Source organism: Canis lupus, chromosome 24 (assembly GCF_048164855.1).
Source record: "Canis lupus baileyi chromosome 24, mCanLup2.hap1, whole genome shotgun sequence".
In the NCBI taxonomy this organism is placed as follows: Eukaryota; Metazoa; Chordata; class Mammalia; order Carnivora; family Canidae; genus Canis; species Canis lupus.
In genome coordinates, this window is record NC_132861.1 from 45,879,020 (window position 1) to 45,897,697 (window position 18,678).

General features: G+C 60.3%; 1 protein-coding gene across 10 annotated transcripts in view; it reads left to right on the plus strand.

Annotated features, from left to right (window-relative positions):
• The window catches only part of DIS3L2 (DIS3 like 3'-5' exoribonuclease 2), a 346,723-nt gene extending 328,381 nt beyond the window's left edge, over nucleotides 1-18,342 (plus strand). For 6 of the 10 annotated variants that reach the window (XM_072796673.1, XM_072796679.1, XM_072796674.1 and 3 more), the window contains 7 exons: nucleotides 6,923-7,106; nucleotides 7,689-7,775; nucleotides 10,623-10,770; nucleotides 11,186-11,316; nucleotides 11,494-11,598; nucleotides 12,928-13,029; nucleotides 13,705-18,342. In XM_072796673.1, coding sequence (XP_072652774.1) covers nucleotides 6,923-7,106; nucleotides 7,689-7,775; nucleotides 10,623-10,770; nucleotides 11,186-11,316; nucleotides 11,494-11,598; nucleotides 12,928-13,029; nucleotides 13,705-13,854 — 907 coding nt within the window. In that variant the 3' untranslated portion in view covers nucleotides 13,855-18,342. The other 4 variants (XR_012016729.1, XM_072796677.1, XM_072796680.1 and 1 more) reach the window with 4 other exon arrangements.
• Nucleotides 18,343-18,678: the final 336 nt, after the last annotated feature.

An 18,678-nucleotide genomic window follows, 5' to 3' on the forward strand; every position in this document is an offset into this window, starting at 1 on the left:
TTCTCACAAACCATCCATCTCTCCACATTCATCCGAACCATGCTTGGCCTCTGGGCCCCGCATGCCCTTCGTCGTGTTCTTTTTCGGTCCCACCCCTGGTCTGGCAGCCTTTCCCCGCTCCCCAGAGAAGCACTGGTGCCGGCCGGCGCCCGCAGCACAGCCCTCCTCCCTCTGCCCTTGGTTCCTGGTTATCTAGATTCGGTTTGCCACCACACTTGTACTTGTTCATCCCTCCCGTGTAAAGTATTTCCCTCCTCCTTGCCACCTCTTGGAACTGATCTGCCCACAAGGCTTTCTGGTGGCAGTGGGGCCTCGAGGTCACACAGGCCTGTCGTCAATTGGCTGTGGGACCCGGAGCCAGACACCTTTCCTTTTTGTACCATACGCTCCCCTCGCACAGAAATGGATAGAAACCCCTTCCAGGGCTGCGGGAGACTCTCAGGGGCTTCACGTCCGGGTTCCTCCTAGCGTGACGCCTGTCACCGGCACCCCATGAGTGTCTCTCCCTCTCTCGTCGCACATGGGGCAGAATTAGGCCACAGCAGCAGCTCAAAAAAGACATGAGGACAAGTAAGAGAACAAAGAACCCAACAAATGGCTCTAGCTGAGGAGGCTTACTACCCTGGGCTGGCAATAAAGAGCAATGCCACGGTCTTGTAAGTGGAGGGTGCTCCCCCTCAGACCAGGGGGAAGCCAGGAGGGTTGTTGCTTCTCTTGCACCTAGTTCAGGAATGGGCTCAGTCAAGCTCTTTCCTTAGGCAGGGCTTTAAGTTGTCGACGACTCCTGGCAGCAGGTGTTAGGGGTCAGATGTGTATGCACGAGGGCTGTACGCCTAAGCAGAACAGGGCACGCTGGCAGGGACCCAGCCCCCCAGATCCTGACTGTGCCCATCCTGGGAACCTGCACTAATTTCTGGAGCATCTGCACTGTGCCAGCTCGGGGCATCCTCCAGCCTTGTGCTGGGACCAAGGTAGACAGCACTGGGATGGGGAGGGGAGATTCAGCGATGATCAGGGCAATCACAGCAGCATGAACAAAACGCTGGGGTGGGCTGCCCAGGACGCACGGAGGGGTCGGCCCTCATGCTGCCTCCCTGGAGGAAGAAGAGAGGCCAGGGGGCCAGCATATCAGCTAAGAGAGCAGCAGTGCAGTGAGGCGGCAGCAGGGAAGAGCCACGAGAAGTCAGCGTGTCTAGATTGTGAGGGCTGGGGTCGGGGAGAGGGAGAAGTGATTCCAGGCACGTGACAAAAAGCCTGCTAAACCTCATTTTACCAAGGAGATGGACCGTCCAAAGGATGGGGGTGGCCAGTTCCAAGGATGGTGGTGGCCGCTGAAGCACTTCAGGCAGGAGAGGGACATGACCAGGTTTGCCTTCGAGGAAGAATGCCCCACTCTGGGCGTAAGGAAGTAAACAGCACGGCGAGACGAGAAGTAAGGAGGCAGTTGGTCAGGGCTGGAGGCCTGACCAAGGTGGTGGCGTTGGGGCAGGAGGGAGAGCAGGAGCCTCCAGGAATCCTGCCATGTGCTCAGCCCAAATCCTGGGGTCGGGGCGCCCAGTCAGTCACATTCCCGGTGTGCGTAATAATAGTATAATATTTCACGAAGGCCGAGCGCTTGTATATACTGTGCCTCCATCTTGCAAGTCTATCAGTTGAGATTCAGAGAGGTTTCAAAATGTATCTGAAATCACACAGCTGGCGAGTGACTGAACTGTGACCGCTAGCCTCTCCTCTCCACATGGCTTGGCCTGTGCGAACAAGGAAGGAATCAGGACACGTGGTAGAAAGTAGCAGGAACAGGGAAAAGCAGGCACCGCACCTAGGACACCTCGCTCCCCTACCCCACCTGAGGGGCTCCTTGGCCGCAGACACCCCCCGGGCCCCTAATGAGCAAGACAGAGCCACAGTCTCGCAGACAAGCAGAGAACTCAGGCCAGTTCCTTTGATGGTCGAGAATGGGCAGCCTTCCTCTGAAAGGGCAGATGTTTTAGCCCATTTCTCGTTTAGCCACTGTCTGACCCCTGCCAGGTAGAGTGTCTTTTCCCAGACATCATCCTTCAGCTGCGACACAAATTCAATCATCAATGAGCAGCAAATGCTACATCCGGGAACTTCTTGTCTTGATGCATATTAGCCTCTTAAAGGCAAAAGAATGTCCTGTAATAAAAACACCAGATAAATTCATCCCCCAGCATTTCATATATCTAAATATACTTTTTCTTTAAGTAACTAACACACTTTGGGAAACAGCATTCTGGACCAAAGTCGTCTTTGCCATGTGACAATGTGTATACTTTTGAGGAGGTTGCTCTTGGCCTTTTCCCACCATCTGCCATAGCCGGTGAGGGACTTCAACAGTTCTAGGCTTGCTCAGCTCCTCCCCGGGATGAGAGGCCTCTCACCTGCCCCCCACGCCCATGTCCTAGCACCTGGAAACCCAGAGCCTAGGTAGGTGGGATGTGGAGAATGAGTGCTGACGAGCATGCATCCTGGCATGGCCCCCGGCTGGCTGTGCACCTGTATGCCACAGACACCCCCACCCCACCCCAAGACCTCCAGAGTTGCGGGCCCCCAGTGGCACTGGGCTGCAAATGCTCAGCAGATGCCAGCACTGGGACCGAGGCCCCATATCCAAAGGCTTGGCTTGCCGTTCTGGAAGGTGATCTTGGCTGGTGGCCATGCCTGAGCGTCCATTAGAGCAGTTGTCAGACGGTTGCTCACTGCCAGCCCCCTCCCCACCACCCTCCGAGTGGGGCTGAGTGATCTCATGCCCGTGCTGTGCTGTAGCAGGAGGAGGAGGTGGGTTACGACCAGGACAGGTACCCAGATCTGGGAGCAGGGTCTGAGGCCAGGGCAACATGCAAGCCTCCATCCCCACCTCCCCGACTCTGGTGTGTGGCGTTTGTTCTCAGGGGCTCATCCTAAGCACCCAAAACAGCTTCGGGTGTCATCTGAGGTCTGGCTGCTGGACCTGTGCATGCAGCACTGGCCCCCAGCAGGGGAGGGAGATTGGGTGAAGACAAGCCAGCTGTTGAGGCTCCTCTTCTAATTGCCCTGTGCCCCGAGGAGGGCAAGCCTTCAGCCCCTCTGGCTAAGGAGAAAACCCCTGAATGGGAGCCCAGAGACCCCTGGCCCTTGGGCCACAGGACTGCAGTTTATAAACTAGGGCTCCTTCCTGCCCACCAGTTCCTAGGTTCTAGGCTGCTCCTGCCACGTCCCAGGTCCTGTGGAAGAAAGATGCTGGGGGCCCCCTGCTGGCCAGTTCATGGAACTGACCCACAGGGTGACCTGTTGAGTCGGGTAAAGGGGGCCTTGGCTGGGCTCCGATGAGATGAGAGCGAGGACACCCCCCTGCCCCACCCAGTCCCGGCCAGCCCGCTTCTCCCTCCGTGGTGCCTGGCCCTGTCTTTGAATCCTGAACTCCGTGGAATCTGGCCTTCCTGTTCCCTCGCTTCCCCGGGGGACCCTCCTCCGCAGCTGCGCCGGGCCCCCCACAGCCCCCCAGGACCCGACTGCCGTGGCTCACAGTTTGCGTGCTCTCTCTGCCCCTCCCGCTCCCACCTGCCGGTATAAGAAGGATTTTAAGGACAGGTTGTGGGGAAACGGTCCTGCAGCTATCCCGGAACACTAATGAGCCGTGGCAGCACCCGGGGAGTCGGGCTTACTGCTACGCCACCTCCCAGTTTGGTGACATTGATGTTTTTCTGGGGTGAATGCTTGATACCAGCAAAGTGTCAGGGAGAAAGTTGCACGGGCTGCCCTCTCGGCTCCTGCCCCCTGTCGTGAGGGAGGGACTGAGCCGCGGAGCCCCCAGGAGGCACCAAGGGACCTGTCCAAGGTCAGCCTCTGCATCTCAAGCTTTGCCAGACTCTTCTCAAGGTTAACAGGAGTACACTCGTTTTTCTGCCACCGGCTACAGGCAGCTCATGGGACTATACTGGGGGCCCAGGGAGGACAAGTAATGCAGAAGCGGCTTGATTGGGTCTGTTGTCACCGCCTGGGGCTCTGGCCATCGGCCCCACCTTCCCTATCCCTTCCTTCCTATTCTCGACCTTACATGAGAACCTGAGAGATGAGGCAGGAGAGCTCCTGCAGGAGCTGGGAGCAGGAGCACGCCACCTGCGGAAGCCCCCACGCATTCAGTTCCTGTGACCCCAGGGGTGGGAATCGGGTTGGGGCGACAGGCTAGAACCCCACCGCCCACCGCCCCTGTACCCTGCCCAGCACTCCTCAGCCTGCAGCCTGACCACAGCGCTGCTGTGGGGCCATGCTGCCCCCTGCTGGCCATACTGGCAAAACACAGCCCAGGGTCAGCCCCAAGGTTATCCAGGGGTACCCTCCCCACCCGAGAGTGCGCTGGAGAGTGCGGGGCTCCAAGGAGCAGACCTCGAGCGCCCTGCCCACAAGCATTCTCAGGCTGCGTGGGGAGACAGGTCTAGAGGCACCTGACACACAGTAATGTTCGCTGAGTGAACAGAGGGACAAAGGTACGCGTCTGAAGCATTCAGGGGATGACAGCCTCTAGTATCTGGCCCAGAACAGACAGTAAATCAAATCAGACACTTACTGAGCAGGAACGGAGACTCCTCTTGGGTTGGTAAAATCTAAGTTGGGAAACCAAGTATGAAGAGTCCAACAGTGCTAGGCTGTGACACAGGTGACCGTACAACAGCCTGGTTCTTTTTTTTTTTTTTTTTTAAGAATTTTATTTATTTATTCATAGAGAGAGAGAGGCAGAGACACAGGCAGAGGGAGAAGCAGGCTCCATGCAGAGAGCCTGATGTGGGACTCGATCCAGGGTCTCCAGGATCACGCCCTGGGCTGCAGGCGGTGCTAAACCACTGCACCACCGGGGCTGCCCAACAACTTGGTTCTTGTTGCCAGGTGGCTGGTTGGCAGTAAGTACCCAAGGGGGTGACGGGGCAGCCTTCAGCCTGGGCCTTCGGGGAAGGCAAGGGAAAGGCAAGTAAGAGGAGATAAATGACAGGGGTGAAACTCACAGGGCGCCTTGGAGGGACCCCGGGCTGGCCGTTTGGCATGGACAGTGGGGAGAGGGGGAAAGTACATCCTGTGTCCTGACGCCAACAATGTGCCAGGCACAGGGTCTGCCCTGAAAGCATGTGATATTCCCACTGGTTGTCACAACCCGTTTGTGGAGCAGGTGCTACTACCCTGTTCTACGTTTGAGAAAAAGGAGGATCAAGAAAGGTCCCGGAGTCATCCTGGTTCCTACAGCAGGAACATGGAGCCAGGATTCAGACCTCCACTTAGGAAATGGTGGTCGGGTTCAGGTGCCTGAGCCCAGAGGTCTTTCAGCAGGAAGTGTCGTGCACGAGGACAGGCTGGGGGCACGGGGAAGCAGAATGGTCACTTAACTGACTACGAGTGCACAGGAGAGGATAAAGAAACTCTTCATTCCACACCTAGGGTTTCCTGCATGGTGCAAGGGCCAGCTGACACCTGACTTTGCAGCCTGACGCCCAAACTATACCCCTGGCCCAGTATATCCAGTAGGCCAGTCCAGAGTCATCCTCACAGAGGAGGGGCTATGAGTAAGGCTCGAGCTAGACCTGTCCCAAGGCCCAGACCTGGCCCCGGTCCCTCTGATCATGCCACCACCAGAGGACCATTTCCACAGCCCTTCTTCCTGGTAGGGAGGCCTTCTGGGAGACAGACGTGTTCTCAGGACCAGAGCCACAATTCTTCCGTGGCAGGCCCAGTCTGGGGGGCAGAGGGGCTGTAAGCTCATGCTCATTCTCTGCCCTCATCCCGGGCTGCTTTCCCTTCCAAGAGCTTGGCGAGGTGACGAGGCTAACCCTGAGGCATTACCCACACTTCCAGGAAGAGGAAGTTCCTCTCAGGCCTCCGCTGCTGGCCAGCAGGGCTACCAGAGCTTAGGCCCTGACCTATTCTGCATCCATGGGAGAAGCACAGGCTTGTCATGCAGCTTGGGACCCAGGATGAAAGCAGGGGAGAAGGCAGCCCCCACACAGGGTACCCAGGCCACGACGGCAGCAGTGTGCCCAAGCCCCCTTTCCAGGGGCTTCAGCTCTTGTGCATGTGTGTGACTCACCCTGCCAGCAGAGCCCTGGGTGAGGGAAGCAGCACGTGGCCTCCTGCCCCACATTTGAGGGGTGGGGGCGCCAGCCTCAGGCCTGTGTGACCCAGCTTCCCACTCGGCCTGACTCCTCGATCCTGGCTCTCATCTTCATCCGCCCTCAGCCCCCGCTCCTCTCCCTGGGTCCTTTGTGCCTTCGTCTCTTCACCTGGAGCCATATCTGCTCATACCTGTTGATTTGAATTACACTCAAGTGCAGCAAGAGTCAAGTGTTAAATCCTAAGAGGTTAACTCTCTGGGATTTGAACACCTCGACGGCACGTTGGCCTTGCCCCCCAGGATATGTACGTCCTCTTGCTGTCCGTGACTCTCCTAGTCATCCTTAGAAACCCTTCTCTCCTCCCGGGGAGCAGGGAGTCCTGGGTCTGCTGAGCACCTTCTACGGCCTTCTACACACCCCCAGGAAGCGCTCGGAGTTCTCATGGCGGCCTGGGCCTCTTGTTTCCTTACAGCGGAGGACACCCCCAAGCATCCCGGGAGGCTAGTCATTCAGCAGACAGCTTTGTTGAGCACCTTCTCTTTGTCAGGCAGGGTGCTGGGGTGCCAAGCACAGGGGCCATGGTGGGGATAAGACAGATGCCATCCCCCTAGTCTCATGGGGGAGGTGGTGCACAAGCTCACACATCAGAAGAGAAGAGTGGTGCTGACTGGTTAGCTCCAAGGGGGGCACAAGGGAGTGGGGATGAGACTGGGTGGCAGGAGGGCATCTCCAGGCTGAGACCGAAGAGCCCAAGAGGGCCAGCCTGCAGCTAGTCTGGGAAAGGGCCGGTGGCCCCTGGCCCCTGCTGATTGTCCCCACTGCAGGCTCGTGGAGGAGTTCATGCTCCTGGCCAACATGGCAGTGGCCCACAAGACACACCGCACCTTCCCTGAGCGTGCCCTGCTGCGCCGGCACCCCCCACCCCAGACCAAGATGCTCAACGACCTCATGGAATTCTGTGACCAGATGGGGCTGCCCATGGACTTCAGCTCTGCCGGGGCCCTCAATGTGAGTGTGGGGAGTGCAGGGGAGGGGGAGGCCCTGAGGGGAGGCCTCTAAGTCACAGAGGCCCAGGCCACGGGCCATGCTCCCCACCAGGACCAGGCCAAGGGAAGCCACTCAATGCTCATCTGTGGGCAGGGATCCCATGGCCAGGGATGGGCTGGGCTTGGGCCCAGAAACTTTCAGTAGGGGGCTGAGATGACTGGAAGCCAGAGAATGTTTTATATGGTAAGTGGTGTCAAGTGCTCCCTGCCTGGAACTAAGCCCTATGGGGCTCAGGCCTTAGCTTTGATCCCATGGAAGGGAGGCTGTTCCCATCTGTGCTTTTAAGCCTGGGGTGGGCAGAGAGATGCCTTAGGTCAGACAACTGGGAACCAGTGTCTCTATCCATGTCTCGTACGTGGAAGGACTGACCTCAGAGCCACGGCCCAGTGTGGGACACGGACTGGAGCTGCTGGCCCCTGCGCTCCACCATGGCCATCTGAGCAGGGTTGAGCCCCTTCTTCCCCAGGTCTCAGATGGTCAGAGGGTGACAGGGGCCCCAGAGGTCCCCAAGCTTGACTTCATATCACATGGGCTTGCTTCTAGAAAAGTCTGACCGAAACATTTGGAGATGACAAGTACTCACTGGCCCGGAAGGAGGTGCTCACCAACATGTGCTCTCGGCCCATGCAGGTAAGGAGGGGCCAAGCCCCCAACCTCCCCCTTCTCCCAGGGGAGTCCGTGATCACCACACACAGAGGACCTAAGGGGAGGAGTGGGGAGGACAGCCCCACGTGTTACCTCCGACAGGTGAGCCCTGGGCTCCTGAGACTTGCCTCCCTCACCTGCCCAAGGATGGCTTCCAGGGGCCGTTAAAGGGCCCTATTTGAGCCCTGCTGCCCCCTCACCGCCCGGCCTCTGGGGCTCCGTCTCCTCGCTGAAGGCAGGGAAGGGGCATACACCAAGCCTTCGATGCTCAGGCCCCGCAGACCAGACCGGCTTGGCGAAGGAATGGGGGCTGGTCAGCACTCAGTTGAGTGGACACCCCGGAGGGGAGAGATTGTCCCCCACAGCAGCCTATCCAGAGGAGAAGGCGCAGCCCCCACTGTGCCCTCTGGACCCCAGGCAGAGAAGTCTCCCTCTGGCAGCTGGGAGAAGAGGAGTCGGGCCGTGGGCCTGTGTCCGCACACAGTGTGATGGGCTGGCAACCTGGGAGGCAGACAGTGAACCTGCTCCTAGCAGCATGTCTCAGCCCTCTGAGCCTGAGCTTTGGCCCCTGCAGGCTTAAGCATCTTGGGAAGGAGCCACCCCACCCGTCTGTCGGGTCAGCAGGAGCTGCAGACGCTAATGGGGCAGCTCTGGGCCCCGTTCTGGCCAGGGGACAGTGACAAACCATTTTTCAGGGGCTCAGTCACTCTGCAGATTCAATCTGTTCACGAGAACCAGGTCACCTCAGCTGGCCACAGCTGATTTATTTCCCAACAGTCATATATTCTGCCCAGAATGGAGTCATCAGGGCCCTTTTGGGTCTGGCCACTTTTACCCTGTCCCCAGTCACAAGTGCCTGCCCCCACACACACCTTTAAAGCACACCACACAGAGGAAGGTGTGCCTGTGGCCAAGAGACTCGAGGTCACTCTGTCCCCTAGCTACTCGGAGATGCAGTAGCCTCTGGTCCCAGAACTGCCTGTTGACTGCCATGCAGGGCCACTTGGACCCCCGTTCACTGCCCCCAGCCTCTGGAAGGCATCCACCTCCAAGGTCAAACTAGCCCTGGAGCTCTGTGGAAAGGATCCTTCCTCTTCTGTGTCAACCAGAGCCTGAAGGAGTGGACTTCTGGCCTTTCCTGCCAGTGAGTGACCTTCAAGGCTGGCCTTTGTGTGGGAAACTGATGGCAAGGGGTTCCAGAGTGCCGGCGGTGCCTCCTGAGAACCGGGACAGGGACAGGGAACAAGGCAGCAGCAGCAGCAGCATGAACACCAGAGTCCTGAGTAAGCTGCTGAAATAGGAAAGCCCCTCTCCCCCACCCTGCCCACCCTGCCCAGAGATACCTTCCCAGACAGGTTGGGACCAGGGCCTCTGGGTTCCTCAGCCCAGCCCATCTGGGGAAGTGGCCCCGCCGCTGAGAATGACGCCCAGACATGGCTTGGAGTGGCGGCTGCTCCCACCTCCCCCCGTGACTTGCCCCCGATGTAAACCAGGCCCCAGCAGGAACTGGAAGGGAGGTGGACTCGGGGAGCTGAGCGGCTCATTGCCAGCTGTGCCCTGGATTCCACAGTAACTGGAGCTGGCTGTCCATTTGGCTGAGCACACGAGCGGGTGGGTGTGAGCAGAGAGCAAGGGAGCAAGCGAGTGAACGCACAAGGGTGTGACCTTGGCCCTCGATCAGGAACCTGTTCACTTGCTCCTTGCAGCATTCTTGATTCCCTGCCCTGAGAGCTTGGGGACCACAGGACAAGCAGCTGCAGGGACTGTGGCTGAGCCCCCCCAGACAGCCCGAACCATGGTGGCCCGGAGCCATTTGTTGGGCCCCTCGAGAAATTTGGCCTCTCTTAGTGACCCAGGTCATCACTCCTCCGCTGCAGGAGGGCCTCTTAGACTCGGACCTCTGAGTCTTGGTGCCAGGACAGCTTGTCAGGGACAAGGAGGGCTGAGGCTGGCGGCTGGCAAACCTCCCCCTTCCTTGGCTGGCACGGGGTTGCCTCTGGGGGGCCCAGAGGTGCTGGGGTGCCAGCACGGCTTCCGCAGGACAGGGATCAGAGCCGGAGGGCGTGAGGTCGGTCACAACCAAAGATTCGGCCTGGGCCCCAGAGGAAGAGCCCGGTGCCCACTGCCCATTTCACTATAGGCGGGTAACAGGCATCCCAGGCCTTCCGTCCTACTTGCCATTCTGGTCGTGTGGTGGTGGCAGGCTCCGTGTCCAGGCAGAGCCACCCCAGCTTCCGCTTGTGCCTCCACAGCTGGTCTGCAGCCCCTTGCCCGGCCCGGCCCTGGCCTCCTCTCCTCCCATTCTGGAGTAGCTGCCCCATCCCCACCCCGTGGAGCAGACCGAACCGCTCCCTTCTTATTGCTGGCGGTGCAGCAGCAGCTCGTCCTCCCCAGCTGCCATCAGACTTTGGCACCTGGCCGGCTGGCTGCGAGGGCTGGGGTGGCCCATCCTACAGGGCTCTGAGGGAGGAAGCAGTCTAGCATGTTGAGGTTCCCAGCACCCTCTGGTCCCCCCAGAGGCGAGGTGGGCCCCTTGCAGTGCTCTCCGGCCTGTTCTCCGTGCCATCACCACGAGGGGTCTGCACAACCCAGGGCAAGGCCCACTTCTGTCCTCAGCGGGAGAGGGGCATGGACACCCCGTGGCTCTGCACAGCCCCACGGCAGCCCCATGGATCCCCTTAGAGAGAATGGCCCCTGGCGTCCTGCAGCCTGGCAGGTCAGTCCACTCCAGAACAGCCCGTCACGAGGCCCTGAGTGTGACAGCCTGGCAGCGCAAACCCAGCCCTGACCCAGCCTGGCCAGGTTGTAAGACTCCGTCCTCTGTCCCCGCAGATGGCCCTGTACTTCTGCTCGGGGGTGCTGCAGGACCAGGCACAGTTCCGGCACTACGCCCTCAACGTGCCGCTCTACACCCACTTCACCTCTCCCATCCGCCGTTTCGCTGACGTCCTGGTGCACCGCCTCCTGGCCGCCGCGCTTGGTAAGAGGCAGCGCACAGGAGGGTAACACCGACCTGTGCCCACCTAAGGGCCGCCCAGCCCCAGAGCGGGTACCTAGCAGCCAGAGGCCACACTGCATGGCTGTAGAGGCCCCAAGAGGTAGCCAGGGAGCAGCAGGGGAGCTGGGGCCCAGAAACACTCCCCCTGTGAGTCTGCTAGGCATCAGCCCCAGGAGAGCTCACTGAAAGTCCTGTACAAAAGCCGGGGCTCAAGGCGGCCCTAACAGTGGCTGCCCACCTTCCCAGCCCTCGGAGCCGGGCCCCAGGAGGCTCTGGCTCTGCATGGGCGCCCAGGCCCCACCTTGCCTGGCAGGGAGCACTGTGCTGCCTGTCACCCAGCCATGGCTGGCATACAGACAGCACCCTGCCAGCAGCCCCACCAGCACCCTCTTCCCAGGCTACAGGGAGCTGCCAGACATGGAGCCCGACACCCTGCAAAAGCAGGCTGACCACTGCAATGACCGCCGCATGGCGTCCAAGCGCGTCCAGGAGCTCAGCACCGGCCTCTTCTTTGCCATCCTGGTTAAGGTGAGGCCACCAGCCCGGTGCCCCCTCCCCTTCCTCCACCCCACGTCCCCTCCTGGGCACCTGCTCACAAGGAGCTCTTAAGGAGCTCAGGGGCCTTCGGCAGCTGGGCTGGGCCCGGGGGTGATGCCACATCCCCATGCCCCGTGGCCAAGCCTTGGCTGGAGCCCTGCCTTGCAGGAAAGTGGCCCCCTGGAGTCAGAAGCCATGGTGCTCGGCGTCCTGAACCAAGCCTTCGATGTGCTGGTGCTGCGCTACGGGGTGCAGAAGCGTATCTACTGTAACGTGAGTACCCACAGGCCCCCCCGGGCCAGGGTCAGGGACCTGCGGGCGGGCAAAGGCCAACTCTGGGTGCTGAAGTGCATCTACTGTGATGCGATTACCGGGGACCTTGTGGCTTCGGGGCAAAGGCCCCCCTCCCCTCACAGACATCGGGCTGTGTCCACTGCACACTCTGTTTTCACCTGCATGTGCCCCATCCCTCTGCTGAGGTCTCCTCCATATTTGCCTGGCATGTGGGGGAGCCTGGCCCAGGGACAGCCCTTGGCAGACACACAGGCATGGAGGATGGCAGCACGGGCCAGGGTCCTTGCTGTCCTCGCCGGCACTGGAGAATACAAGCCTTGGGGGTGACACCGGCCATGTGGTGGCAGAGGGTATGCGGTCCCAGACCTTGCTTCCTGCCACCACCCAGCTCCAAGCCCACCTGATGGGCCATGCTGGGACCACTGGCCACACCTGCCTGAGGTGAGGGATCCAGGCCAAGGGTCAGGCTTGAGGGAACGGGCCCCTCCCTACCCAGTGCCGGACGGTAGAGTATGCAAGTTTTGGGGGATGGTTTTAGAGGAAAGTGCAGAAAGGAAAGATCAGGGAGGATGGTCCTTGGCCACTCTGGAAACTGTGTCCCCTGAAGAGAAGGAAAAGACCAGCCCTTGCCTCGGGTCTTGCCCTGTGTGGCTATTTATTTGGGGTTCTTTCCAAGGGTACGTGGTGCCTATGCTAATGCCATCTGAAGGACCTATTTCAGATGACCTTGTGGTTAGCAGGTCAGCACCTGGCCCCTGACCCTGGCTTTGGATTCCCTGACATCCAGAACACTTGGGGGAATGCAGAGCCCCCACCCAGAGTGGACCGAGCATGGCATTAAGGCAGTGGGGTAAAGCAGGAGAGACAGACTGGGGTCCAGCTGGAATCCGTCAGGGCTCTAGTCCTGAAATTCTGAGCAGGACAGAAGTTCAGGTCTAGGTCTGCAGACAACCCAGCCCTCAGCCTGTGCTAGCAAACCCCGTGCCCGCAGGGGTCAGCCCCCCTCTACCCTTAGCTGCCTGGTCCACCTTGTCCCTGATGAGCCCCTGCCCCTTAGCACTTGGTCACCCTCGGGTGCTGCCTCAACGGAGGACGGCCTGGCAAGGCCTCCCTGCAGCCGGCCAGAGACAAGAGGCAAGGGTGGGATGGTCCCTAATTAGAGGTCAGCAGCCAGCTGCTGGGTGTGGGCACAGGCGGTGGTGGGGGACGCGGCCTCCAAGCAGGGGGTTGGGGGTGGGCTGCAGGGTCAAAGGTTAGGAGGTGGCATCCAGAGCTTACAACCTGAGATACAGATGTGTGTCCCCCCAGGCACTGCCCCTGCGGTCCCACCACTTCCAGAGGGTGGGTAAGAAGCCGGAGCTCACACTTGTCTGGGAGCCTGAGGACATGGAGCAGGAGCCAGTGCGGCAGGTCAGAAGCCGGGGGTGGGGCAGCTTTTCCAGAGTACCACTGTGTGCCTGTCCACCCCAGTTCTTCGTGAGCCCTCCTCTTGCCTCCTGGGGCGCAGTTGCCACGCCTCCCCTGCTGTCCCTCCTGCTCCCCACCCAGTGTATGCCCCAGCATTTAGGTTCCCCTGTGGGATTTCAGATTCCACATGAGGAGACCAGCACAGCTCACCCCCATCACCTCCTTTGGGCCAGAGCTTTCCTGTACTGCCTTCCCTGCCCTGGGGACACCCACTGTGGGAGGAACGGTGGGCGGTGGGGGGCACTGCCTATCCCTCTAAAGCAGGGTTTTAACTTTTGGGGTCCTTTTAAGAATCTAAGGAAAACTGTGGATCCTCCTACCCAAGATCTTGTATCTAATGGTGTTCACCTATGGCATGCTCTGAAGGCCAGCCCCACACCCCAGTTCCTTGCTCCCTGACCCCGGGCACTCACAGCACCAGACAGCGCACACTGTGGTGACTGGCCCATTTTACTTCTCACCGGAGCCCCAGGGCCTCAGCTCCCGAGCAGGCGCAGCTGACGACAGGCAAACAGGGCAAGTGGTCCCAGGGCCCAACTAGGGTGGGTGGCAGGGCTGGGCAGGACTGACCCCTCACGGCCCACTCGTGTCACCATGCCGGGCTCTGCTCTGCTGCAGGTTGTCACCATCTTCAGCCTGGTGGAGGTGGTACTGCAGGCGGAGACCACGGCCCTCAAGTACAGCGCCATCCTGAAGCGGCCGGGCACCGAGGGCCTCCTGGGCCTACAGCACCACGAGGAACGTGCTGACAGTGGCCAGCTGGACTGAAGCCCCCCGGCCAGCCACACCCACCCCCACACCCACCCCACCCACTGGCTTTTAGGGATAGGACCTTTTGACACCAAAGGGGATTTTTAATTTGGTTTTTAACAACTCAGGGTTTTGTTTTTATTTCTTCATTCTATTTTATTTTTGCAGCTCAGTTTTTAAATAGACTGGAGAGGAGAGAGTGGGGCTGGATGGAAGGCTGAGGCCTGGCCAGTGCTTGACCGGAACGGGACAGGACCCGGTCCTCCTGGGAGGCCAGCCCCACTTCAGCCAGGCCGCCCACTGCCTTCCCCTGCCCAGGAAACCGGGGGATTTTCAGCAAATCAGTGTCATGGAATAAAATCAAGTGTGAATTACTGTTTGGCGTGTGGGGCACCACTGGGAGGCCAGGGCAGCAGGGTGCCCCAGGACCCAGGACGAGGGACCCGGCTCAGGCTCCAACCCCTCACAGCTGAGCTGGGGTCACCACCCTCCGGAACCTCTCTGTCAGTTCCAGGATGATTCACAGAGCTGGCCACATGTCAGATTGAGGCCGGTGCCTCATTCTGGCTGATTAGAAACATAATTAGTATGCAAGACAGCAAGCTCACCCATCGCCCTCCTCAAGTGACTGTGTCTGCCCCCACTGCACCATTTCTTGCCTGCCTGCTAGCCTCAGGAGGGGGGCCATGGGTCCTGTGACTCTCCCTCCCCTAGGTCCTGGGCCGGGGCTCTGAGTAGCCCTGTCCACACCCCGTGGTTCGAGCTGGTACCTTCGCACCTCCAGTGCCAGCCTTCGCACCTCCACTGGCAGCCCTGAGGGAGCAGAGGGGCAGAGGGGACCTAGGCCTGCAGAGAAGAGGAGGGCCCTCAAACTGGCCTTCCCAACCAAGGTGCCTGGGGGCCCTGGCCTGGTCTAGTCACCCGCCCTGCATCATCCTGAGCACCCACCAATTGCACCATCCTGGGGACCGGGACCAAGATGGAAGGCCGCTGGGTCGTGCCTTCTCCCCAGCTGGCCTGACCACAGCCTGCACTCCTTCCCCTCCTAACTAGGGAGCCACAGGTCAAACTGTGGGTGAAACTAGGGTGAAAACCATGGTGACCCCGGCCTTGGGTCCACCGTGCTATTTCCTTAGGCGTCAGCACTAACGAGCCCATTGGATCTGGTTGCAACGAATTCTCTTCAAAGAAAAATCCAATACGGTACCTTGTAGGAGGGCCTCTCGGGGACCAGAGGACCGATGGTGTGGCTGCCTTTGTCCACCACCGACAGGCCAGGGCTCGTCCTCTGCCGGGCCCCAGCTGGGTGTGGGAGGGGAATGGAGGACGCGCCACCGTCCTGCCTTCAGCTACTTTCTCCTCCTCCAGCGCCTCAGCCAGCCTTCCAATGTCCGTCTCACCACCCTCAGGATGTCCCTGAGGCCACCACCCCCACACCCCCCGTTCCGTCCCCACAGCCTCCTCCTGCAACCAAGGATCTGAAGGGAAGAAGAGGTGAGAGGGTCTGGTGGTTTGATATTTGGATGAGATTTCTGGGTGTTTCCTGTCCTAGGCAGCCCAACAGAGCCCAAGGGCAAGACATCCCAACCCTGACTCCGTCCCCTCAACTTCCTACCCTCTGAGGAGGAGCAGCCCTGTCCTGTCCTGGTGCTGTCCCCTGACAGCCTCCCTCAGAGCCTGGGAGCTGAGGGCAGAGCAGGGGCCCCTGGGGAGTGACACCTGTCAGGGAGGCCACATGTCAGAGCACCTGGGCTCCCTCTTGAGCAGCATGGACTCAGCCCGGACCCCTGTCCTTACTGCCCCAGCGCCCCCTGAGCCCTGGTGAGGCATAGCCAGCTCGGTCAGCAAGGACTCGCTTGGATGGCAGAGGTGGGTCTCGCCCTGATGCACCCTAGAGCCATGGGGGCCATGGCAACCCCAGCCCACCCCTGCATCATCAGAAACTGCACCCAGAGAGGAGGCAGGCTTCTGGCCAAGGAGACAGCAAGCCTGCCCAGCCAGGACCAGGAATCAGGCACCTGCCCTCCACTGTACCCCGCCACCGGTAGGCCCAAAGGAGGCGGCCCAGCACTCTCCCCAAGGTAGCCGGGTCCGTCTTCATCCCCTGTCCCAGCACACCTGGCTTTGACGGAGGTCCCCTGAGGGAGCCAGCCCCTCCTGTGTCCCCACGTGATGGAGCTATGACAAAAGGAAGACGAGACACAAAACCTCATCATAAAGGAAGACATCCCTCCGGCCGCTCCAGAGCCGCTGCACACCGGTACAGACAAGCCCAGGGCCCAGAGCGGGGCTCTGCCTTCCTCAAGGGGCCACCGCGGATCACCACGGCAGAGGGAACCGTAGATGCAAACGACGTCACGGCACGACGAGGCTCTAGCTTAGCTCCAGGGCTAGAGAGTGTATTCCCAGCCCTGAAGGGACAGTGGCCAGAAGATGATGCACCGGCCCCTCGGGGGTGAAGGGACTGAGGCTCCAAGGTACTTGCCTCACCACGAGGTCGCCAGGATCAGAGAGTGCCGAGAGCTCACGCAAGAAGATGCTGGAACAGTAGATCGCGTGGACCCTGAGCTGGCCAGAGAACTCACGGTTTCTAACCAGGGCTGCTCCTTCACTCCTTTGTTTAACAGGGGGAGCCCGCGATGCTCTGTGCTCTCGGCCGCTGTCCAGAGGGGGAGTGGTGATGGCGGGAAGGTGAAGGCCCAGAGGGAGGTGGCGCGGGGCAGAGCCCAGGGGGCAGCCTGATGGCTCTGTGCAGGCCGGGCCCTGAGGCCCGGGGCTGTGTGGGCCGCAGAGGGGGCGGGAAGCCAGAGCACAGGTGCGGAGGGAGCCAGGAGAGCCGGGGGCTGGCGTGAGGAGGACTTTCCTTGCTGGGGCAGAACAGATGAGGGTGCAGGCCATCGTCCCCAGGCTTCATGCTGAGGACAGGCCCCGAGGGGCCTCAGGACAGAGACTGGGCAGGGGTGGAGGGTCTGGGTGCAGCAACAGGAGTGGGCGGGGGCCTGGGCATCCTAGGTCCTGAAGCGCAGGGGAGAGTGGGGCTCTGGGCGGGGGGGTCCTCAGCACTCAGCCCAGGTTAAAAGCCTGGGAAGGCTCAGGACTGAAAATCTGGAATCAGGAAGATGAGAAAGAGGTGGAAAGAGGAGCCCGAGAAGGGTCCTGAGGCCCCAGGGGGACTCCTGTCTTTTGATTTCAAAGGAGAGAAACCCAGTATGAAGTGGCTCTGGGAGGAAGGGAGCTGGCAGGAAGGCCGGAGAGAATACCGGAGGGTGAGAAGGCCGCCTTGGGGGGCAGGGAGGCACCAGGCCTCCGGGTCACCGGGGGTGGCCCTGTGCCCCTTCTGCTTCATTTCCTCCTGGTGCAGGTCACTTCCTCCATGGTGACCTTCTGGAAGCGTGTATCTTCTGTATCTTGCAGCCCACCCTCCTGGAGAGAGACTGACAGCCTCTCCCCGCTGCAGTCAGAGAGACCCCAGGAAAGAATGGGGCGGCTGCCCAGCCCTGGCCCATCAGGGAGCAGAATGGAAGCTCTTGGGGTCCCTGGCAGTTGGGAGGGATGGACAAGAGGACGGGGAGCAGGTCCCAGGAGGCGAGGCCACCACTGCGGCCGCTGCGAGCACAGGGCACTGACGGGCCACACGGCAGGAAGCAGGAGTCCAGGTTGGAGGGGCCGTGACAATCCAGGTGAGATGAAGGCCTGAGAGGGAACAGATCCAAGATGTTGGGACAGAGCAGGCGCGGGCAGGTGCTGGAGTCCCCGGCAAGGGTGGGCCCCCGACAGAGGCGGCGGGGGGAGCACCCCGGGGTGGGGGGTGCAAAGGACAGAGCAGAGGAGGGCTGGGGACAGCAAGGCCAGAGTCGGACTCCTGGGGACAAGAGAGCCTCAGATGCCGCTGCTGGGAGGTGAGAGCACGAGGCGCGGCGTGCGGAGGGTTGGGACTGCACGGGGCGAGCAGCCGTCTTCACGAGGCCGAGGCCGAGAAACAGCCCAAGTGCCGGCAGCCGGGGAAGGGATGGTACATACGCACGGTGACACGACCCTGCCGGTGTGGCAACACGGGTGAAGCTGGGGGACGTCCTGCCAGGTGAAGGGAGCCCGGCGGGAGACAGCGCATGTGCTCGCTCGTGGCCGGGCCCTCCAGTGATCGGACTCATGAAAGCAGCGGAGAGAGCTGGTCTCCAGGCCAGGGCAGGGAGCAAGGTGGGGACATGTACACAGCTTCAGTTGTAAGATGGACACGTTCTGGGGACTCTCGTGTACAGTGGCCGTGGAGTTAACAATACCGTGTCGTGGACTTGAAAGCCGCCAAGCGGGTAGCTCTTGAGTGTTCTCGCCACAAAAAGAAAACGGTCACCCTGAGGTGATAGATATGTTAACCCGCTTGATTGTGGTGATCATTTCGCCATATGTACATATGTCAGCACATCAAGTTGTACTTCCCGGGTATGTACAATTCCTATTTGTGAATTATACCTCAGCGAAGCTGCTAAATAAACAGATAAATACAAACCGAGTCTGTGCACCTTCCCCTTAAACCTGGACAGGCTCAATGGCTGCTAATATGCAGAAATGTGGCAGGAGTGACACCAGGGTCGAGGCCCAGGCCTCCAGCTGGCAGCTTCCACTCCCCGTCTCTTGGAACCCAGCGGCCTCGTTGTGAGGAAGCTCAAGCAGCTCTGTGGAGAAGCCCTCAGGGGAACGAGCCAGTTTATCTTGGAAGTGGCTCCCCCAGGCCCCCTCCGGCCACCACCACGGAAGCCCCGTAGATCAGACACAAACTGTCCCCTCCAAGCCCTGCCCAGACTGCAGATTTGTGATCAGGTAAACGTGTAAGGTAGTTTGGGG